Source organism: Saccopteryx bilineata, chromosome 2, assembly GCF_036850765.1.
Source record: "Saccopteryx bilineata isolate mSacBil1 chromosome 2, mSacBil1_pri_phased_curated, whole genome shotgun sequence".
Classification (NCBI taxonomy): Eukaryota; Metazoa; Chordata; class Mammalia; order Chiroptera; family Emballonuridae; genus Saccopteryx; species Saccopteryx bilineata.
The window spans coordinates 262,447,116-262,471,267 of NC_089491.1; the positions used below are offsets into that span (position 1 = coordinate 262,447,116).

The 24,152-nt window shown below is 45.9% G+C and overlaps 1 protein-coding gene across 12 annotated transcripts in view; it reads left to right on the top strand.

The window, feature by feature from the left end:
* The window catches only part of ACACB (acetyl-CoA carboxylase beta), a 114,040-nt gene that overhangs the window by 79,084 nt on the left and 10,804 nt on the right, over positions 1-24,152 (top strand). For 10 of the 12 annotated variants that reach the window (XM_066260351.1, XM_066260354.1, XM_066260355.1 and 7 more), the window contains 17 exons: positions 187-276; positions 1,397-1,515; positions 3,738-3,875; positions 4,644-4,743; positions 4,829-4,936; positions 6,414-6,470; positions 6,684-6,725; positions 8,612-8,830; positions 9,955-10,110; positions 11,260-11,463; positions 12,345-12,500; positions 18,441-18,563; positions 18,658-18,927; positions 19,819-19,916; positions 20,870-20,990; positions 22,830-22,940; positions 23,951-24,094. In XM_066260351.1, coding sequence (XP_066116448.1) covers positions 187-276; positions 1,397-1,515; positions 3,738-3,875; positions 4,644-4,743; positions 4,829-4,936; positions 6,414-6,470; positions 6,684-6,725; positions 8,612-8,830; positions 9,955-10,110; positions 11,260-11,463; positions 12,345-12,500; positions 18,441-18,563; positions 18,658-18,927; positions 19,819-19,916; positions 20,870-20,990; positions 22,830-22,940; positions 23,951-24,094 — 2,256 coding nt within the window. The remainder of the gene's footprint in view (positions 1-186; positions 277-1,396; positions 1,516-3,737; positions 3,876-4,643; positions 4,744-4,828; positions 4,937-6,413; positions 6,471-6,683; positions 6,726-8,611; positions 8,831-9,954; positions 10,111-11,259; positions 11,464-12,344; positions 12,501-18,440; positions 18,564-18,657; positions 18,928-19,818; positions 19,917-20,869; positions 20,991-22,829; positions 22,941-23,950; positions 24,095-24,152) is intronic. The other 2 variants (XM_066260361.1, XM_066260363.1) reach the window with 1 other exon arrangement.

Here is a 24,152-nt window from a genome sequence, read left to right on the forward strand (position 1 = left end):
GGAGCCCAAGGTGCAGTCAGCTCAGAGCCGCTTCCACATTCAGATATTACGGGCCTGGCACACTGGCAGCATTTGGTGATAACATCACCGGCTTCTCCCTGCTTGCTCCCACCTCTCCCACACATCTGATTGTTGGTTAAAGATTAACATTGACTTTTTTGTTTTTCCCCTTCCCATTTCCTGTAGAAATTAATCCTCTCGGAAACGACCATATTTGACGTTCTGCCCACTTTCTTCTATCACGCTAACAAAGTCGTTTGCATGGCATCCTTGGAGGTAAGTGGGAGAGGCCCCTATGACATCACAGTACCCCACATGCCAGTTCCAGCATCCATGCACCTGACCTGGGCCATGCACCTTGCAAACATGGTCTTATTCTACCGATAAGCTAGGTGCTGTTACTATCCCTAGTTTACAGAGGAGCAAAGAGGCTCAGAGAGGTGAGGTGACTTGCTCCAAGTCACACAGCTAGAAAGTGGCACCACCAGGGTTCACACTAGGTCTGTCCTGGTCCAGAGTCCTTGCTGGTCACCCCTGCTATCTCATGTGCCATTCCTGCCTCCTCTACTCAGGGCACAGTTAAACTAACCCCCAAGATCTCAGTCCGAGGCACCTTGTCCAAGCTCTCTTAACTCACCTGCATCCGATGCCTTTGAAAGACTTTTCTTCTTGGAACCACAAGAGCTGAAAGGAGCCTAGGTGACAATTTAAGGTGACCTCCTTGTGTGACAGGCAGAGAAGGGCATGACTAACAGCAAAAGCCAGACTAGAGCCAAGTCGCCTTGCTCCTGCTCTGGCCTTCCTGAATTCAGGGACAGAGGGTGTTGAGTTAGTGCAGGGCATCTCGATGTTTAATCTGCGCTCTCCAAACCCTTCCAAAGAACTATGTGACAGTGTCCGTGTTTTCAACCTGACTCACTCTCCTCACCTGTGGTTTTTCCTTATTTCTTCACCCTCTGATCTTAGAATTCTCTAGGGTTCCCACTCCCTCTTCTGACATCTTTTGGGCCATGTGGGTCCCCCATCCTCCATCCCAAACCTGGGTTGACTGGGTCTCCATGGGGACCATTTTGGACTGTGAGCATATAAGAATCATAGAGTCCCCTGGGCCTGCAGTTTCTACCCCCTCCCTGGTTTTGACTCAAAGAATCCATCTCAGGTCCCGCTTCCTTCCCAGCAGCGAAACCCAGTACTGTGCTACCCCAGCAGAATCGAGTGGCGGAGATAGAGATGATCTATCCGCAGAGCCTAAAATATTTATTCTCTATCCCCTTGCAGAGGAAATAACATTCTGAAATGTGAGCTTTTCACCACTGCTTAGAGATCATTTCTCCGGTTTTGAGGGCACTCGGTACTACCCGCTAAGAGACTGTCCCCTGTGCTTCTGTTCTGTTAGGTTTACGTGCGGAGGGGCTACATCGCCTATGAGTTAAACAGCCTGCAGCACCGGCAGCTCCCCGACGGCACCTGCGTGGTGGAATTCCAGTTCATGCTGCCCTCCTCCCACCCAAACCGGTACGGGGTGGTCCACGCCCAGGGCTGGCTGGTATCGCTTTTCTCCCTGACCACTGTTACCCTGTCTCTGGAGGGACCCAGCAAATATGTCTGGGGAGACTTCAGGGACACCACTGTGGGATCTTCCCACATTTCTGTTCCGTTCTCTCACCCGCAAAATGGAGGTAATGCAATGCCTACCTCGAACTCCTGCTCCGTCCAGTATGGTGGCCCCTACCAACATGCGGGCTATTTGAATGAAAACAAATGAAAATTGAAAATTCAGCTTCCCAGTCATATTGACCACATTGAAAGTGCTGCGTTAGCCCCCCGTGGCTCATAGTGGCCTTGTTGGACAGTGCAGTTCTAGAACATTCCACCACCACAGAAAGTTCTATTGGACAGGGCTGTCCCGGGCCATTACAAAGAGTAGATGAGATGAGGCACATACAGCGTGGCGGACGATGCTTAGGTCGCAGAAAATTGTTGATGGAAGTCGGGGGTCCCTGTGATCACGACCGATCTGTTGTTCCTGTCAGATGGACGGTGTGCCGCTGGTTGGGCACTAGACTGCATGCTTCCTTCATTCAGCCCTCACCATCTGTTGGTCAAAAACCTGTTCTGCAGATGAGCAAAATTCGTGGGAATTTGAGCCCAGGTCACACTTTCACTTCCAAGTTCTTCCCACAGCCTTTGAGGGTCCCCAGAGCCGGAAACCGGGGCATGCATGTTGTGCATCTGGTCCCCACAGTGTTCTCAGTTGGGGACATCCTAGTGTGTCTTTGTTGCTCACCATCCCTTTTTTAATCCATCTTATTTCAGGCCCTGAAGTACCACTCTGGTCCGTTAGCGTGCGATGCCTCCTGCTCACGGTCTCTTTCGCCTCCCCTCACCCTCTGTTCTGGTTCTCACGGGGCTTCCCAGAGGCCTGGCTTGTGGCTGGACTGGTCTCATCACGATTTGGGCCCTGATTGATCAGATCTTGTATCTCTCTGGGCAACAGGGTTCATGCTTTCTTGAAGCAGACCCTTTCCTTATTTTCCTGGGATTTTAAAAAGTACATTTCTCTTTCCATTGGTTTTAAGAAGGAAGCTGTCAGTCTTTTATGGATAAAGAAAAGAGGTCTTTCCCATGGGGCACCTCCTTTCGTATTTATCATTTATTTTTACTCTTCTTCACAATCAAGAAAAAAGGGCCTGACTGCTTGTAGCCTGGAATCATTTTGGGGTGACCTTCTGAAATTCTCTGTCCCCAAGGAGGAAATCTTTTCCCTTTTGGATTTTATTGTCTGGGAAGTTCTCCCTGGTTAGGAAAGGGAGGCTGTGTAGGTCAGTCATGCCTTGTTTCTTAGGAAAGACCTACTCGTGTGTCAGTATTATTGGTTGTGAAACCGAGAGGCCCTGACCATCTCGGGTCCTCACTATTGCTCGGCTAGGTGTGCCAGAAGCTTCTGTGGGGCCTGTGGCCTCAGAGCAGACCTCCGGGAAGGGCCACGAGGAGTGAGCCTCACCTCCCAGCAGGGCCTGCCTGGGCCCTCCACACCTGTGTCTGTAGAGCAGGCGTGTTGGGAACTGGGCCAGGAGAGCAGGCGGGGAGGTCAGCCATCGAACCAGCACGGCTTCTCGGGGGCTGCAGCCAGGATGCAGCCTGGGACCAGGGGGACCGTGAGCTCAGCTGGGAGGTGGGGGCTGGAAGCGTGCCCCTGCCTGAGGGGCTGCTGGTCCCACCCGGTGGTGGTGGTTGGCCCTGCAGGAGAGTGGCCCAGTGAGGCCTAACCTCTCCAGGACTTTTCCCCAGAGAAGCAGGACATCTAGTCTTCAAAATAACAAAAATCTGAAATCCCTCAACTTTTCAATATGGACAGGTGGTTAATATGAAGCAATAAAATATCCCCTAATTTTTGTGAGCAGTATATATAGAAATACAGGGTAGGGCAAAAGTAGGTTTACAGTTGTAAGTATGGAAAACAATACAATAAGAAATAATACTGTAAGAATAAACCGTGTGTTCATATACTCACAACGGTAAACCTACTTTTGCCCCACACTGTCTATTGAAAAGGCTGCTTGGACCACAGGCAGTCTGGGCGTTGAGTGCGGCTCAAGCTGCCACACTGGGTGGTTACCTCCACACTTAGCTGTCCAGACCAGGGGGCCTGGATGGTGATTTCAGGGGTACCTACCAGCTCTTGGGGCCAGGTCTGCAAGCAGCAACCTCATCCCCCACTACCCATCCCTCTGCAGGATGGCTATGCCCATCAGTGTCACCAACCCTGACCTGCTGAGACACAGCACTGAGCTCTTCATGGACAGTGGCTTCTCTCCTCTGTGCCAGCGGATGGGGGCCATGGTCGCCTTCAGGAGATTCGAGGAGTTCACCAGGTACCCAGCGTGGCCCGGTCTCTCAAACATCCTGAGCAGGGAGCCGAGTGGGCTTCCTCTGACTCGTCACTGTCCCTGTGACACAGGGTGGGGTGGCCCAGACACATGGCACAGTAAATTAATAATAACAGTTTAATAATAATATAGCCACGAGTGGGCTTTTGTGTCAGCCCGCCTACATGAGAATCTGTCTCCGTGCTTCCTGACTGGGAGACTGAGCCAATTACTTGACCTCTCTCTGTACCTCAGTTTTCTCATCTGTATAATGGGAGTAAAAGAAGAACCTACATTATAGGGTCATGAGGAAAACTAATGCAGTAGTACATTTTAATATTGTATTTTGAAGTATCATGGGAATGCAAAGAATATGCTCAGTGATCAGTCCTAGTACAATGACTGTGCTTTTCAGCCTGCTCCTGCGTGGTATGCATTGTGTTTGGCTTATCTTGCCTCCCAACAGCACTGGGAGCTGTTGGGACTACTTCTGTTATCCTCAGTTGACTCAGAGATGTGAAGTGAGGTTAGGAGGGTCTCCTAGCTGGTAAAAGGGAACCCAGCTGATGCCCCAGAGTCTGGACAGCCTTTCTTTTATTCATCATGTCAGATCACATGGACTCATCCTTCCCTTTGGGGAAAGACCCCATCACTGGTACCTTGGACCTGGTCAGAAACAGGATGAGCTTGCAGATTGGTGGTTGGGAAAAAGGGAGGACTCGGGTCTGACCTGTGACCGTGGGGGAGCCCTCCCTCTCTGTCCTGTGTCCCCAGGAACTTTGATGAAGTCATCTCCTGCTTCGCCAACGTGCCCAGGGACAGCTCCCTCTTCGGCAAGTCCCAAACATCCATGTACTGTGAGGAGGACATCAAGGTAAGTGTCTGAGCAGGGAGCACACCGAGGAGAGGGCGGCGCGGGCCCCAGGTCCTTGACTGCCTCTCTTGTTTTTCTCTCCCAGGGTCTCAGAGAAGAGCCCATTCACATCCTGAACGTGGCCATCCAGTGTGCCGACCACCTGGAGGACGAGGAGCTGGTGCCCATTCTGCGGACCTTCATACAGTCCAAGGTGCCCTGGGCGTGCCTGTGGTTCTGGGTCCCTGGAGGAGGAGGTGGGGTTGTATTGGGGAGGGGTTCTATGCACCCGATACCTGCTGGCTTCCCACCCTAGCTCTGCAACTCCTCGTGGCCAGTGACCTTGGGCAGAGGTTGCTGAATGTGGCAGAGCCTCACTCAGCCTCTTCCCTGTAGCACGGGGTGTGGCATTTCTCTCCCCCAGGTTGTTGCAATGATGAAATGATAAAGTACATACACCATTTAACCACAGTACATATATCCCTCAGCACAGAAGACACATTCAATAAATAGGTCTGGATTTGGTAGAAAGTTTATTGGGATAACCCAGAAAAGTCACACTTTTAAAATGGTCACTTATGTTGACATCCGTGTATGCAGATGACTGCACGTTGCTTTCATCGACATGTGGTCATTACCAGCATATGTCCTCACCCTGGCAGTAGGGACAGCAGTCACCTGTTTCTGAAATGGGCCAACACTTTCCGTGTCCCCTGATCATTCTCCTTACCGTGTGGACAAATTAAACCATAACCTTATCTTCTTCCAGGTTTTGTTTATTCCCCATAAAACTGTATAGAATAGTAGTTATTTCATGTAGACAGCACGACCAAAACCAGTTTTGTACTCTTCTTGGGTAACTTTTCCTTGAAGTTTAACATACAGCAAAGTGCAGAAGGCCCAAATGGGAAGCATGATGAATGTTCAAGGTGAAGTCCCAAGTATCACCAGCATTCAAACCAGGAAAATGAAGGTTTCTGCCCCTTCTCAAGCCCCTTTATGTCTCTCCCCCTCCCCTGCAGTGGTCACTGACCACTGTCCCTGGGCGCTTCTCCTGTGTGCCCTGGCCGGGAATCGAATTGGGATTTCCACACACCGGGCCGACACTCTACCGCTGAGCCAACCTGCCAGGGCTGTCCTGACTTCTGACAATGAGTTTTGCCTGTTCTTGAACTTTGTATAAATGAAATCCTTTTTCTTGTCTTTTTGTTGTTGTTGTTGTTCTTGTTCATTTAATATAACAGTTCCCACTGCCCACTTCATTAGCGATATTATGAAATGTTTTAGAAAGTATGTGTATTTTAATAGAACATTGAATATAATTCACATAGCACACATAGCCCATTTAAAGTGTACAATTCAATGCTTTTTGGTATATTCATAGAGTTGTGTAAACATTTTTTTTTTTTTAACATTTTTACCACCACTGTCCCACCCCCTAAAACCCCTCTACCTATTAGCAGTCAACCCAACACCTTCCTCCTCCACCCTAATCTAGTATCTGATTCTGTGGGTTTGCCTTTTCTGGGCATTTCCTATAAATGGGACTGTCCAACACGAGGTCTTTTGTGACTGCCGTCTTTCTCAGTATAATGTTTTTGAGGCTAATTCACATGGTAACAGGTAGCAGACCTTTATTTCTTTTTTTATGGCTAAAGACAATTCCGTTGTGTGTTTGGTTTTGAATGTAGAAAAACATCCTCGTGGATTACGGACTCCGAAGAATCACGTTCCTGATTGCCCAGGAGGTGAGTGTGATTCCCAGGGTGCCATGTGGGTCTCCTCCATTCTCCAGGACTCAGTGCCACTCATCTGACGTTCTCTCAATTGCTAGAGAAGCGCTGGCTTTGTAAACAATTCCTTCTAGAAGCAGCTGGGGTTAGCAGGCAAAACAAGTACATGAGTATTTAAATGTGCCTTGCTTAATTTAATTGCCTTTTGTATGGATTTCTTTTTTGCAGAAAGAATTTCCCAAGTTTTTCACATTCAGAGCAAGAGATGAGGTAGGATACTGTTCTCTCTTCCCTGGCACCTTTGATATTCAGGAAGACTAGCCCAGTCCTTAAGATCTCTCTGTAGCCTAGAACACCGCCACTTTTACATGGATGCTGCAAAGCAGCATGGCTAGTAATTCCAGGTCCTGAGGGAGAACGATGCGGAATGAAGAAATAGACTCAAAGAGAAAAGGAATGGGATTGGGAGGTCTCCACAAGCTGATGGCAATCCAGAGCGAGTGAGAACCCCCGATCTGCTTTATTATATAGTGCAGAGAATTAAAGCCTTTAAGCCATATGCAAATAAGGAAGTCTCTGATACAAAGTTACTCATCTAAGGCATAAATGGGAATCCTCCTAAGAGTGCACCCCCCTCCCCACCATGTAACAGTCAAGGGTGTGGGGAAAAGCTTAGTCTTAAAAAGGGTGTTGAGAAGATCTTAGTATTAGAAGGGTGTGTGGAAGATCTTAGTATTAGAAGGGTTTTGAGAAAATCTTAGTCTTAAAAGGGTGGGGAAAAGCTTAGTCTTAAACCAAGCCCTAGGCCAGGGGTCTCAAACTCAACTCAGCATGTGGGCCGCAGAGTAAGATCACAGCCGTTTGGCGGGCCGCACTAGGTCTACAAAAGGCAACTGTTACGCAACACTTTTCTCACTGCAGTTGAAAACAAAAAAAAATCAGTACAACAAGCACAATCGTACATGCTGTTTACTCAGTGTCACAAAACGACCAGAAACTGTAATTCGCATCACAACTGCTGTTAACTAAGCTAATATCTAGCTAGGATGCTAGAGAAATGAAAAATACAAGTAGGCCTTTAGGCTTACTTAATTTTATCCAAAATATTTTGAACTTCGTGGATTAGTCTGCGGGCCGCACAAAATTGTTTGGCGGGCCGCATGCGGCCCGTGGACCACGAGTTTGAGACCCCTGCCCTAGGCTATAAGGACTTTGTCAGCTTACAGCCTGTCTCCCACACACGGACTCACAGCCTTCCTCTGGGATCCTGTTTCCAGCTAGAGCCTCACATTTCTATGTGGAGCTCAGACTTGACACCTCCCACCCTTCCGCCTTCACTACAGGTGGCTCTCTCACATGGACAGTTTCTGTGCTTGCTGGTGAACTCAGTAAGATGGGCCTCCCAACCTATTTTCTCATATTCGTCTAGAACAGTGATTGGGAGACTATGGCTTGCAGGCTGGCCGCATATTTTAATAAACAAAGTCTGATTGGAACACGGCCACACGCAGTTGGTCACATATGGTCTGCTGTGACTTTCTCACAGTTGAATAGATGTGATACCTCCTATGGCCTCATCAGCCCTCTGGCCCTGTAAGGAAGTTTGTGGATCGCTATTCTAGAACAGGTGGCCTTGTTCCCAACATGGATTCAACACTCCACCAAATTCAGAATGTTGTACTTTAATTTACCCAAAGCCTGCCTTCTCTAGGGAAGACCCATCCTTTCTCTAGCTTCTTTGTTTTTTCCTCAGTTTATTCTCAGGCACGATCAGTTGCTTTGTTTTTGAGGACCAATTTCCATAAGGAAACCCAAGGGTCAGTGACTTCTTGAGAAATGCTGTATACTGGGACAGATAGGAAATAGCCGGTTGTGCCGGCAAGGTGCTGGGAACTAGCTGGGCTCACCTGGGAGTCCAGAGCCTTATGCCAGCGTGCCAGGCTTGCGTGTCCTCTGGGTCTTTGCAGAGTCCCAGGTTACTTGAGCCCTGGGGTTGCTCACAATTAGATGATATAACAAATGCCATGTTTCTAGTGTTAAGCTCTCAAACACCAGGGATCTGCAGGACAGGATGTTGACCAAACAGGTTCATGGTCCCAGTGTCAAACCCAGCCTGTGTGTGTCTGTCTGCCTGCCTGCTCTCTCTGGTCGGCCAGCAGTTTGCAGAAGATCGCATTTACCGTCACCTGGAGCCCGCCCTGGCCTTCCAGCTGGAGCTCAGCCGCATGCGCAATTTCGATCTGAAGGCCGTACCCTGCGCCAACCACAAGATGCACCTTTACCTGGGCGCTGCCAAGGTGAAGGAGGGAGTGGAAGTGACGGACTACAGGTTCTTCATCCGCGCCATCATCAGGCACTCAGACCTGATTACAAAGGTAAAAAGTCACGGATATTTCTTTCTTCCTCTGAGCTTGTCATTCGTGCACTGACCTTCCCTTTGTTGCGTTCCTGGTCTGTGCCGGGCCCGGGGCCGCATGCCAGTGATCGCAGGGTGCACTGGGCACACACAGCCCGGCCCTAGCGACACTCCAGTCTGGGCGGGGGGAGGTGGACTTTGAAGTGGCCTGTTTTCATGTCTTGGCTGGTGACATGTGGATTTTCTTCGGTCACATAGATCTCTGCATGAGAAGAGAACTGATCGGTTGGAAAGATACGAGTTTGTGAAGTGATATTTGCTAATTGAGTTTGTGATCATTTCTTTTGTTTTCATTTAGAAAAGTAACCCCTGATTATGTTTTTGAAAATTTTAAACAATACTGACTACTTTTAAAAATCAAGGAAGGGGACCTAGAATCCTGCCACTCAGGGGTCAGCTTCGTTAGTGACGCTATCTAGGCATACTTCCACAGTGCTGCAGGCATGTCACAGACAGAGCTCAGTGGACAAATCATTTGAAGATTGTTGGTTTTTTTACTGGTCAGTTACTTACAGACTTCTTTCCGTGTTAACAAAAGTACTCCACTCCATGCTAATGCCTTGTATGAATATGTAGCTGTGTAAGTAGCCTCAGTGCTTTGCTGCCTCGGTCAACTAGATATTTTAACCGATTACATTATTATTATCGAGGTGCAGTAAAGTAAAGCCAACAGATCAGGAGGCAGTTACCATTGAAAAACAGAAGGATTGTGTCCTGGCCTGTGAGAACCCAGTGAGGAGGTCGTTGGGGTGTGGGCTCTGGATTAGTTGGTTTGCATTTGGAAGGCAGGCTCGTGGGTGAGTTGTTTACCCTCTCTGGGACTTGGCTAACTCCGGGAGGGGCAGGTCCTCCAGGGTGAGCAAGGTCCTGGTTCTCAAAGCATCAGAATACAGAAGCTAGAAGACAGTGAGTGCATTAGACAGCCTTGGCCATCCCTTTACCTTTGAAGGCAGAGCCCCACTATTCTCGTCTGGCACACTTTCTGGAGAAAGGTTTTTTCCTCTTTTCCTGCATCCCTGAGGCCAGCTAGGAGCAGGCCCTGAGCCCTCGGCCTTAGCAGCTGTCCCATCCCTTTTCTGGCAGGAAGCCTCCTTCGAGTACCTGCAGAATGAGGGTGAGCGGTTGCTCCTAGAGGCCATGGACGAGCTGGAGGTGGCGTTCAACAACACCAGCGTGCGCACTGACTGCAACCACATCTTCCTCAACTTTGTGCCCACCGTCATCATGGACCCCTACAAGGTTTGGCCTTTGGGGGGCCTTCACCAGGCTCTGGGTTCAACTTCCTGGGGACCGAGGCTCTTCATGCCATGCTGATTTGGGTACTGTCTCCTGGCACTGGGGATCCGAGTTATAGGATGCGCATGTGCGTGTTTGAACCTCAGGTGCTGGAGGAGGAAGACAAACCCTTCATTGTTTAATTCTAGAGCCCCGTTTTAGCCGCCACCCTTAGGACTACCCCTGTTCCGATGTTCACCCTCCATGAATGTGTTTCACTTTGAGGACAACATGGATGCCCTAAATGTCTTGCAAAACAGCAGTGTATCCTCTCCCTGGTGACAGGCTTTGTCAGGGACGCCATTGGCTGTTTCTTCAGGAGCAGGCAGGGCTTATGATGGTGACTGTGGGACAGAGTAAGTCCTGGTACATCACCCTGGCATCTGTGGGGTGCAGAGGGCCCGTGCTGGTGCCCAACTCCCCCAGTCCACCCACTTCCCACTAGAGAAGATGCAGAGGTTTGAGATGTATGATGGAGATAAGGATGGTCTCACATAGGACCGCTAGCTGTCAATTACCAGCCTCAGTTTCCTCATCTAAATGGGAGATGAAAATGCTGGCCTCTCTGAGTAGTTATGAGGACAAAATGAGAAAATGAGCTTTAAATGCTTAGCAAAGCGCCTTCGGTTATGATTAGCTAATGGTTGTTGGATACATACAGACATACAGTGTCCCAGGCACTTTGCATTCAGTATACCATCATTTATTTATTTTTTTTCAAAAAATATTTTATTTATTTATTTATTTTTTAGAGAGAGACAGAGAGTCAGAGAGAGGGATAGACAGGGACAGACAGACAGGAACGGAGAGAGATGAGAAGCATCAATCATCAGTTTTTCATTGTGACACCTTAGTTGTTCATTGATTGCTTTCTCATATGTGCCTTGACCATGGGCCTTTAACAGACTGAGTAACCCATTGCTTGAGCCAGCGACCTTGGGTCCAAGCTGGCGACCATGGGGTCTCGAACCTGGGTCCTCTGCATCCCAGTCTGACGCTCTATCCACTGCGCCACCGCCTGGTCAGGCCATCATTTCTTTATTATCAGTGCTAGACTGTTGAGAGTGTGTGTGGGATGGGCTCTGAAATTGGAATTGCTGTGCTCTGGGGCAGATCGAGGAGTCGGTGCGTTCCATGGTCATGCGCTATGGCAGCCGGTTGTGGAAACTCCGCGTGCTGCAGGCTGAGGTCAAGATCAACATCCGCCAGACCACCACTGGCAGCGCCATTCCCATCCGCCTGTTCATCACCAATGAGTCAGGCTACTACCTGGACATCAGCCTCTACAAAGAAGTCAACGACCCCAGATCCGGAAACGTAAGGCTGGGCCAGGTCGTGGAGGTCTGTGGCAAAGCAGAGGCGGGCTGCTCGGGCAAGTGAGACGTGGGTGTAAACGGCATTGGGCGGCTATCTTGACTGCCATGCTGAATTGGGGTAGCCTCGCTGAGCTTTCTGATTAACATGTTAGCCTCTGAATCCCAGTAGTTCATTTCCCTGGGAAGCAGAAGGGTTCTAGTGTTTAATCCATTCTAGGACCATATTTGGGATAAGACGTGGGGTCCTGTGGTTGATTATATTGCAGCCTCCATGTTGGTTCACGTAGGGAACTAGGTATTTTTTCCCCAACCATGTTTTAGAACAGACTTTTGTAAAGTAAGTCAGATATCCTATTGACTACCATTTATATATATACCATATATATATACCACATATATAACTCTTTATTTTGAAATAATTACTCTCAAGAAGTTGCAGAAATAATACAGAGAAAAAATTAGGACACAGAGTTCTCATGTACCCTTCACCCAACTCCCCAATGATAACATCGTACATAACCTTAGGAACTGGTCAAAACAGGAGATTGACATGGGCTTAGTACTGTTAACTCAAATGCAGACTTTATTCGGGTTTCATCAGTTTTGATGCACTCCTGTTTGGTTTTGCATATGTGTTTAGTACCATAAATGTTACATTCTGGGGGCTGTTTCCGCATCTCCCCCTGTCCCTCTTTGTTCTGGGGGCCCACAGTGGCTGAAAAGAGATTAGCTGTCCCAGGCACTCACTTTGTTACTTAATGTGATGTGTTTTGCTCCCTGCACTGCGTTTTCACTGAGGACCAGATAAGAATAAATCCGGCAGCAGTGTGGTTCTCTTGAGTCGTGCCTCTCTCACGCTGTTTTTCTCTCTTCCTGGTCCAGATCATGTTTCACTCCTTTGGCGACAAACAAGGGTCCCAGCATGGGATGCTGATCAACACACCCTACGTCACCAAGGACCTGCTCCAGGCCAAGCGATTCCAGGCCCAGTCCTTGGGAACCACCTACGTGTACGACTTCCCGGAAATGTTCAGGCAGGCAAGTCCTGCGGCTGAGACGCAGCACAGGCCTGGGTCTCCTTAGGAAGAAAAAAAGAAATCACATTTGACCCTTGAACAACATGGGGGTTAGGGGGGCTGACCTCCTGTGCAGTCACAAATCCGCGTATACCTTTTCACTTTCCCCAAAACTTAACTACTAATAACCTACTGTTGACCAGAAGGCTTAACGCTACAGTCAATTAACACACATTTTATTTGTTTACATGTGTTACATACTGTATTCTTACAATTAAGTAAGCTAGAGAAAAGAAAATGTTATTAAGCAAATCAGTGAGGAAGAGAAAATGCATTTATAGTGTTTATTGAAAAAAATCTGCATATAGGTAGACCTGTGCCAGTTAAATCTGTGTTGTTCAAGGGTCAACTGTAATTTTTGCAATGATTTTCTAGTATTTTTTTTCTAAAATAAACCCAGTTTCATCTCAGCGATAAAGGAATGTAAGATAGAAACTTCAGGATATAATATAGAAGAAAACAGTGACTCACATAGTTCCATGTCCTGAAGACTGATTGCTCACCATTTGAACACTTATAGATGTGTTTCCTTCTGGTCTTTTTCCTGCAGTAGGCTATTTATTAAACGCCTGCTACTTGCCGGGCACCATTCTAAGGGTAGATAGACTACAAGGAAGAGGATGGGGTCCCTGCCTGTGAGGCATTTTCAGTCTACTTTAAAATAATGCTCTGTTACGTTTTTCTTATTATTAAAGTACACCTTGGAAAATAAGAATTGCAAATAGAATTTCACCCATACATAATCTATCCACCACTGATGACTGTAATAACATCTTAGTGTATTTCCTTCAAGTCTTTTTTGTATGCCTTTTTTTTTTTAATGTAGTAGGGCCTTTCACGAAAACTGAACACATCGGCATTATTGGGGTGGATGCATGTTACATCCACCCCATTGCCTTGTGAATGATGTTCATGAAACCAAGGCCATGGCCCTTCCACTGTAGGCAAGAAAGTATCGGTTCACTTCAGGTACAGGAGATGCAGAATAGTAGGAAACACTGCTGTTGAAAGTTACTCAGGTTTGGCCTGACCAGGTGGTTGTGCAGTGGTTAGAGCATTGGACTGGGATGCAGAGGACCCAGGTTTGAAACCTCGAGGTTGCCAGCTTGAGCATGGGCTCATCAGCTTGAGCATGGTGTCGCTGGCTTAAGCATGGGATCATAGACATGACCCCATGGTCACTGGCTTGAGCCCAAGGTCGTGGGCTTGAGCAAGGGGTCACTCACTCTGCTGTAGCCCCCCCAGTCAAGGCACATATGAGAAAGCAATCAATGAACAACTAAAGTGCCACAACAAAAAATTGATGCTTCTCATCTCTCTCCCTTCCTGTCTGTCTGTCCCTCTCTCTGTCTCTGTCCTTCCCCCCCAAAAAAATAGTCACTCAGGTCTGGCCTTAAATCTTGGATTGCTCCTTTGCTCCCTGTATGTCTCTGGGCAAATTCCTTTACCTGTCTGGGCTTCATTTTCTAGAGGAGGAACCTGAATACTACCTACCTCACAAGGTTGTTGTGAGAAATATATATCAAGTGCTTAGTAGATGCTTAATAAATGGAAACTTTTATGAATAAGAATGTCATTGTCTGTATCCTTTTGCCTCTGACCTCCAGGGCCATAGGATAATCCGAAACAGACAAATCAGGTGCACATCCATCCCCTTTCCTGTAGATAAGGAAAAGGAATGTGACAGAAAAACTGCATTTGAAAACTAAGATGAAATGAAATTTTTCCAAGAAAGATATATCTTCTCAAAACTGACTCAAGAAGAAATAGAAAATCTAAAGAGATTATAAACATTAATGAAATTGAATAGTTTTTAAAAAATCTATTCACTCACATTGGGCCCAGGTGGTTTCATAACAGGTTTTATCAAACTTCAAAGAATAGTTCATTCCCTTTGTATACAGATTATTTAGAGAGTAAGAAATAAAGAGAATGCTTCTTAATTCATTTTATCAGACTTGTTACCTTAATATTAATCCCAAATGAGAAGAAGGGAAATTTGTTCTCATTTATGAACATGGACAAAAAGCCAGTAATGATTTCTTTAAAAATTTAGACCAAGTAGGGTTTATCTTATGACTGCTTATATGATTTGATATCAGGAAGTCTATTCATATAATTTATCATTTTTAAATAGCTTAAGAAAAAACTTAAATTTCTCAATAGGTATAAAAATATTTGACAGGACAGCATCTGTTTATAATAAAAATTTTTAATTAACTCAGAATAGAAGAGAATTTATCTTGATAAATGATGTCAACCTAAAATTAATAAAAACCTAATGGTAAAATATTAGAGGTATTTTCTTTAAAGTTAGGTATAGGACAAAATTAGCCATTATCACCAATTCTCTTCAATATTTTTTATCAGAGGTCCTGGCCAATGTAATAAGATAGATCAAGACAGAAAAGCTATAAAGACTGGAAAGAAAAATCAAAATGATAGTTTTTGAAGATTATATATGTATATAAGAAATCCAAGAGAATCTGTAGGACTAGATTATACTGCAAGATTGCTGGCTACAAGACCAATACACAAAACTTAATTGCATTCTCATAGATCAGCAATAATTACAAAGTGAAATTAGGGGAAAAAACAGTATGGCCTGACCTGTGGTGGCACAGTGGTTAAATTATTGACCTGGAGTGCTGATGTCCCCAGTTCAAAATCCTGGCCTTGCCCAGTCAAGACACATATGACAAGCAATGAATAAACAACTAAAGTAAAACAACTATGAGTTGATACTTCTTGCTCCCCATCACTGTAAAATTAATAAATAAAGTCTTTAAATAAAAAAATAATGTGCCACTACAGGTTGGTAATTGCAAGGTCACTTTCCTTTAGGGAGATGACAGGGTCTCAGGCAGATGACCTACCTAGTGCTGACTGGGCAAGATTTCTGATGGACTGGTTTGAGATTCCATTTCTGGGCAAGGGAGAACTAATTGAGTCTCAGTTTGGTGACATGGAGCTTAGAACAAGTGACTCCATTTTGGTCCTGTTTTCTTTAACTCTGGTCACTTTGTACTTAATAAAAGCGTAGCTCCTCTTGCTTTGTTGTGACTAAGATGTGGTCATGATATGAAGTTCAGACAATGAAATATGATATAGAGGAGTGGGGAAAAAAACCAGAACGTGCCACTTATAACATTAAGATCAGCTATAAGGCCACTTAAGAATAAATCAGCCTGACCAGGCAGTGGCACAGTGGATAGAGAGTCGGACTGGGATGTGGAAGACCCAGGTTTGAGACCCCGAGGTTGCCAGCTTGAGCCCAAGGTCGCTGGCTCCAGCAAAGGGTTGCTTGGTCTGCTGAAGGCCTGCGGGTCAAGGCACACATGAGAAAGCAATCAATGAACAACTAAGGTGTTGCAATGCACAACAAAAAACTAATGATTGATGCTTCTCATCTCTCTGTTCCTGTCTGTCTGTCCCTGTCTATCCCTCTCTCTGACTCTCTCTCTGTCTCTGTACAAAGAAAAAAAAAAGTCAAACTTAAAAAAAATCAAATAAAAGACATATCAGACATTTACAGAAGAAATTTTAAAACTTTATTTAAATACTTTAAGCCTAAATAAATTGGGAGATATACTCATGAATGATGGGATGATTCAATATTATAATGATATTATTTCTGTTCAAATTAATGAGTATAGGTCTAAAGTTTTTTGGTGAACCCTAAAAATTCATATGGAAAAGCAAAAGCCCATGAATAACAAAAACAATTTTGAAAAAGAACAAAGTCAAGAGGACTCAGCATATGCCATTTTTTATTTTAAGGCTGCAGTGCTTAATACAATGTAGTGTGATTGTAGTGGAGTTAGATGGATAGAACAATGGAACAGAATAGAGCCTAGAATGAGACCCACTCATGGATAGAACCTTGTAGAATGCAGAGCTGGGATTATTAGTCAAGGGAATAAAACTTTACTAAAAGTTACAAGGAAATTGCGTTCCTAACTGAAAAAAAATTTTTTGATTTCTACCTCAGTTTACAAAAATAAATTTCAGGAGGATTAAAACCACTTGGAGTCAGTTAAAAAGCACAAGGTATACAGGAAAAGACCTGTAAATTTGACTACCTTAAAATTGAAAAGTTCTTGCCTGACCAGGTGGTGGCGCAGTGGATAGACCATTGGACTGGGATGCAGAGGACCCAGGTTCGAGACCCCGAGGTCACCAGATTGAGCGCGGGCTCATCTGGTTTGAGCAAAAAGCCCACCAGCTTGAACCCAAGGTTGCTGGCTCCAGCAAGGGTTTCTCGGTCTGCTGAAGGCCTGGGGTCAAGGCACATATGAGAAAACAGTCAATGAACAACTAAGGTGTTGCAACGCGCAATGAAAAACTAATGATTGTCCTGGCCGGTTGGCTCAGCGGTAGAGCGTCGGCCTAGCGTGCGGAGGACCCGGGTTCGATTTCCGGCCAGGGCACATAGGAGAAGCGCCCATTTGCTTCTCCACCCCTCCGCCGCGCCTTCCTCTCTGTCTCTCTCTTCCCCTCCCACAGCCAAGGCTCCATTGGAGCAAAGATGGCCTGGGCCCTGGGGATGGCTCTGTGGCCTCTGCCCCAGGCGCTAGAGTGGCTCTGGTCACAACATGGCGACGCCCAGGATGGGCAGAGCGTCGCCCCTAGTGGGCGTGCCGGGTGGATCCCCGGTCGGGCGCATGCGGGAGTCTGTCTGACTGTCTCTCCCTGTTTCCAGCTTCAGAAAAATGGAAAAAAAAAAAAAAAAAGAAAAACTAATGATTGATGCTTCTATCTCTCTCCGTCCCTGTTTATCACTCTCTCTCTCTGAAAAAAAAAAAAAAAAAAAAAATATATATATATATATTTGAAAAGTTCTTTATGCAAAGGAGAATAGACAAGCCCCAGATTAGAAGAACATGTTCCAATGCTTATTACCAGCAAGGGATTAAATTTATCTACAGAGCATTTATAAGTCAATTAGAAAAAAACAAGCAAAACTATTTTTAAAAACCTAGGCTGGAATAAATAGGAAATTGACAAAAAAGAAGCTCACCTGGTCAATAAACATATTCACTAATAAATTGGTGAAGTACTGATCAATGCCAAAATACAATTTCATACCCAGCAGATGGATAAATGTTAAAATGTTTGACAGAACTAAGTATTAGCAAGTATGTGGATGGAGCAAAGGAGTTCTTACACAGTCTTACCACGACTATAAAGGGTCTCAAAAACTAAGAGCCCCTTGATAATATCAAGTAAAGTTGAAATTTCACAAGCCCTGAGGTCCATCAGTTCCACTTTTAGGTATATCCCTGGTAAAATTCATCTGTGTTGATAAGAGGAGGCCATAAGAATGTTCCTCACGGCATTACTGGTGGTACTGTAGAATTGGAAGCCACGTAGATGTTCCTAAGAAAGGTTATGAATACGTGAATTGTGATATGGTCACACCATGGAAAACTAAATAGCAGGGAAATACGGTTACATCTCCCAAACACATCAAGGAGCTGAAAAAGCAAGCTGCAGAAGGATGTGGCCAGTGTGATACTATTTTTTTTTAAGGTTTAAGTCATGTGGAATAATACAGCATGTTTAAAATGTAAGCACATGGATGAAGTAAGGCCGAGCACGCATGCAGAGGACTGATAGACAAATTCAGGATAATGATTACCTGGGGGGAAGAGGGACAGGGATGGGACTAGGAGGGGTACACTGGAGGCTCCAATCACATCTCATTTTTTAAAAATCTTAAGCAACTAAGGAAAAATGGTGATTTGAGAAAACCCCGAGATTGGGTACTGGGATGTTTATTATTCTGCATGTTTTTCTGTGTGCTTTAAGTATGTAGTTCATGATTAAAAAAAGAAAGAACGAGAAAATGTGCCTCCTTACTGATGACTTCAGGTGTTTCTTCTTCCTCCCCTCTCCCCAGGCTCTCTTTAAACTGTGGGGTTCCCCAGACAGGTACCCCAAAGACATCCTGACGTACACAGAACTCGTGCTGGACCCTCAGGGCCAGCTGGTGGAAATGAACCGACTTCCGGGAGGGAACGAGGTGAGATCTCAGTCCCTGGCTGGAACCACCCTTTCCAAAAACTTCCCCCTGAAGACGCAAACCTGTTTTCCTTGTGCATTTGTGTCATCACCAGGTGGGCATGGTGGCCTTCAAAATGAGGTTGAAGACCCGGGAGTATCCAGAAGGGCGGGACCTGATTGTCATCAGCAATGACATCACCTTCCGCATCGGATCCTTCGGCCTGGGAGAAGACCTTCTGTACATGCGGGCATCCGAGATGGCCCGGGTGGAGGGCATCCCCAAAATCTACCTTGCAGCCAACAGCGGGGCCCGGATCGGCCTTGCGGAGGAGATCAAACACATGTTCCGGGTGGCTTGGGTGGACCCAGAAGACCCCCACAAGGTATGTCAGGAAGCGGTGTGGCTGTGTCATTCTGCTCAGCTAACATTGTATTTTCAGTGGTGGTGGGGGGGTGCCTGCAAGGTGGGGGTAGGAAAAGTATTAATCTTTTTACATGTAAAGCATAGATATCCATACATAAACAGGCATACCGTATATTGGTAATAAAATTTCACGGGTGGGGACAGCAATTAGGAAAACATGTCTAAAAAGGCTTCTTAGGGGACAGCAATGGAAAAAGTTAATAAACACTAAGCAAATATATACATATGTGCAGATATTTAATGCATATCTCCTGAATGCAGTGAACACTAAGAATGCAAAGATGAAAAATACATAGTCCCTGGCCTCAGGGATTTCTTAAAAATCGTCTGAGAGACGTAGAGACATCACCTGCAATAAAAGGCAGAATGAATGAGAGACAGACACACATTTTGTGATGTCAAATGCAGGGAACTGAATCATTCTTGGCAACTGGAGCGTGCATTTCCAAGGGGACAATATTGACTCCCCAAAAGAGGGCAAAATTATTATTTTTATGTAAAAAGCTTATACATACGTACAGTATTATAATAAAATTGGAGCAGGGTTGGCTGACTGGGAATAAGATAAAAGTCTGAAATGTCGCCTTTGGGGAGCAATAGTGACAAGATGACTAAGAAACAGATTCAGAGAGACCAGTAAAAAAGGTTATGTTGTAAGGATGGGTGGAAAGCACGTAGGACCTGAGCAGATCTGCAGTTTATTGCTGTTAGTAACATGGTGTTAATATCAGACATGTTAACATATTGTTAACATCCGTCCTATAGTGCTTATATATATATTTTTAAAAACAGTGGCTGCCGAGGGCGGGAAACTGGATTCATAGCTTCACTGGAGGTTTTTTTTTTAAAGGGATTTAAATACCTGTACCTGACTCCTCAAGAGTACACCCGAATCAGCTCCCTGAACTCCGTCCATTGTAAACACATCGAGGATGAAGGAGAATCCAGGTAAATGACTTAGCAGGTGACCCCCCTTTTGCCCATGGTTTATTTCAGCCACTAGCTGGAGAATCCGTCCATTGTGGTGGTATTTTCAAGTGGGCAGTGGTGTGTGTACAATGGGATACCCGAGCTTTGGCGCTGATGGCTTCGACACCCAGGGTGTGCTCTAAGGTGAACACGTTCTTCTCATCCTTAGATAAGTCGTGCCTCTCACAAAAATAGCACATCACATAAGGAGAGTTAGATTGAATTCCCACGATGTCCCCAGAGCTGCAGGTTCACATATTTTATGATCAAATTAGCCAAACTATTGCAGGAGGGAATTAGCAAGCTGGGGAGGCGTGGGCAGGGCTGGGTCTGCTCCATAATAACATCAAGGCCACTGGCTGTCTTTCCCAGGGAAAGTTGTGGGTTGTTTGTTTGTTTTTCTATAGTGAGGTTGACTAAATCAGAATTTTCCAGGCTGAGTTTTCTGGAATGTTTGTTGTTGATATGTGGGAAAGAGGAAGTAGGTTTAGGAACCGCTGAGTTAAAGAAGATCTAACAATTGTCTTTACTAAGGGCCTCCTAAGAACATTTAATGAACTAAAGCGCCTTGTGGCTCTGTAACAGCTTAGGGTGTGCAGTGTCTCTCACACTTATTTGGCCATGGAGTCTTGATTGATTGATTATAAAGTAGATGGCTTCCTATGTATACTCCATTTCTCTGCAGACCAAATGGCATTCTCAATTGCTTTAGGAGGGATGCACGGTGGGGGTGGCATTTCATTATGACAGCCTCCATACAGTCTTCTAGAAGTGTTAGGGCCAGTCATGAGGGTTCGAGGCCTCGGGCTGCTTTCTCACCTTCCAGGCCCTCCCCTTGCTTGTCCCTCCTGCCTCAGGTCCTTGGGAAGTGCAGCAGCTTTGGGTTCTTCTGGACTAGATCTTGGTCTTTAACTCGTGTTTGGTTCTCAAAGGTATGTCATCACAGATATCATTGGGAAGGACGATGGCCTGGGCGTGGAGAACCTGAGAGGCTCAGGCATGATCGCTGGGGAGTCCTCCCTGGCTTATAAAGAGATCGTAACCATTAGCTTGGTGAGTCTCCTCTCTATAGTCTTTCCTGCCTCAACTTTTCGTTATAGAAACTTTAAAATGGTCACAAAAGGGAAGAGAATTGACAATGAGCCCCATGTGCCCATCAGCTATCAACATGCAGCCATTCCTACGTCCTTAAGCTTTCTGCCCTGATACAGAGTAGTTTTTATTTGTTTGTTTGTTTGTGTGGTTTTTTGGGGTATTTTTCTGAAGTTAGAAGTGGAGAAGCAGTCAGACAGACTCCCGCATGCACCCGACCGGGATCCATCCGGCATGCCTACCAGGGGGCAATGCTCTGCCCATCTGGGCCATTGTTCCATTGCTGCCGGAGCCATTCTAGCGCCTGAGGCAGAGGCCATGGAGCCATCCTCAGCACCCGGGCAAATTTTGCTCCAACGGAGCATGGGCTGTGGGAGGAGAAGAGAGAGACGGAGAGAAAGAATAAGGGGGAAGGGTGGAGAAGCAGATGGGTGTTTCTCCTGTGTGCCCTGGCCAGGAACCAAACCCAGGACTTCCACACGACGGGCCAACACTCTACCACTGAGGCAACCAGCCAGGGCCTGCCTTATGATTTATTTTAGTAACATTTTCTTTTCTCTTCCTTACTTTATTGTAACAATACAGTATACCAGTGGTCCCCAACCTTTTTTGGGCCACAGACCGGTTTAATGTCAGAAAATATTTTCACGGACCAGCCTTTAGGGTTGGACGGATAAATGTATCACATGACTGAGACAAGTGTCAAGAGTGAGTCTTAGATGGATGTAACAGAGGTAATCTGTTTTTTTTTAAAAATAAAACATCATTCAGACTTAAATATAAATAAAACGGAAATAATGTAAATTATTTATTCTTTCTCTGCGGACTGGTACCAAATGGCCCACGGACCGGTACTGGTCCGTGGCCCAGGGGTTGGGGACCACTGCAGTATACAATGCATAGAACACAAAATATACATTAACTGTTTATGTTATCAGTAAGGCTTCCAGTCAATAGTAGGCTATTAGTAGTTGTTTTGGGGGAGTCAAAGTTATTCATGGGCCTAACCTGTGGTGGCACAGTGAATAAAGCGTCGACCTGGAACCCTGAGGTTGCTGGTTCGAAACCCTGGGCTTGCCTGGTTAAGGCACATATGGGAGTTGATGCTTTCTGCTTCCCCCTTCTCCCTCTCTCCTTTTTCTCTAAAAATGAATGAATAAAATCTAAAAAATAAAAATAAAAAAAGTTATTCATGGATTTTTGATTTGGGGGTAGTCAGCTCCTCTAACTTCTGCATTTGTTCAAGGGCCAACTGTATGTTTGTGTATGTGTATATATACGTATTTATTTATTTAGAAATAGTTTTGGGCTCACCAGAAGTTACAGGATAGTACAGAGAGGTCCGTGAACTTCTTGCCCAGCCTCCCCCTGACAGTATCTTTCCCACATAACCACAGTCCACAGTCAAACCAGGACACTGACGTTGGCACAGTACTCTGAACTCAGCCAAACTTCACTCGGATCTAATCCACACGCACTCTCAGCCGTCCTTTTGGTTGTGTGAGCGGCTGAGATAGCTCGCGAAGGACCCAGTTCAGAGGAGCTCCCAGGTGCCCCTTGAAGAAGAACCAGAACGTTCCGTATCTACCGTCTGTCTAAGACACTCTTGTTTGTTAACTGTGTTCTTCCTGAACTGGAAGCCAGAGTCGGGCGAGCCTGATGGAACAGCTCCTGCCTCTGCTGTGGGCCGTGAATCAGGTGGCCCGTGGCCAAGCTGTAGCTTCCATGTGCGTCTGTTGGGTCCTGCTGGAGGGCGGACAGGTCATCCTCAGGAATTCAGAAGGGCTCCTGTCCCCACAGGTGACTTGCCGAGCCCTCGGGATCGGGGCCTACCTGGTGAGGCTGGGCCAGAGAGTGATCCAGGTGGAAAACTCCCACATCATCCTGACAGGAGCCAGCGCTCTCAACAAGGTGACCGTGAAGGGGCCTGGGGTCATTTTAACCTTCTCTCGTCCCCTGACGGGTTTTTCTCAATATGAAACCAGTGTCATTTCTACTGATACAGGAGCTATTGTTCCAATTTTCAAACATCTTGGACTCTTATGAAACCCCCTCCTCTCCAAAAAAAGGATTAGGCTCTATATTACATTTAAATTTCTAAAAATGATTTGCTTCAAACAATTACTAAAATTATTAAAGAAGCATTATACATTGCAGAAAATTGGAAAAAGACCCAGTCGCTCTCACTGTGTGAGAGGTGTATCTCTCTCTCATGTTCTCTCTCTACGTGGCTAGTTTTCAGTGAATGTGCAGTTTGGTATTGTGCTTTTTCCACTCTATGAAAACATTTCCACATTGCCATGAAGCGTCCAGAATTTAATATCTGCTAAATTCTCACTGAGGGTCTCAATGTGCGGCCCTTGAACTAGATGCTCAGGCCCCACCCTGGACCTACTGAATAAGAAATACGAGATAGGGTTTTGCTTTTGAGATGACCAAAGTGATCATAAGTGGTCATAATCAAGGTAATCAAAGAAGACACTCCTTCTCAAATTGGGCTGCATGTTAGAATTATCTGGAGTAGTGCTTTTCAACTGCTGGGCCACGGACTGGTGCTGGTCCACCGGAAATTTCGTGCCGATCCATGAAAGAGTTAACCACCCTGATGCTATTTGAAGATTATACCTGATGTTGTATGAAGATTTATAGACCTATCAGGTTGGTTAACTGTTGCAGACCAGCACGAAATTTCTGGCGGACCGGCAGTTGAAAAACACTAATCTAGAAGTTAAAAAAAAAACGTATACCAAAGATTCTAATATAATTGGTCTAGGTACAGCCTGGGCATCTGGATTTTTGAAAGCTCCCAGGTGATTCTAATATGCAGCCAGGGTTGAGGACCACCGAGGGAGATGACTTCCAAACGGGAGGAAGTGCCCGGGGCCGGGCAGGACTTTGCTAACCATGCTGTGGCTAAGCAGGTCCTGGGCAGAGAGGTTTACACGTCCAACAACCAGCTGGGCGGCGTGCAGATCATGCATAACAATGGCGTCTCCCACATCACCGTGCCGGACGACTTCGAGGGCGTTTATACCATCCTGGAGTGGCTGTCCTATATGCCAAAGGTGCGGTATCCCCCCACAGTGTAGAGCCTGGAGACTATTACCAAGTTTATTTGCTAGT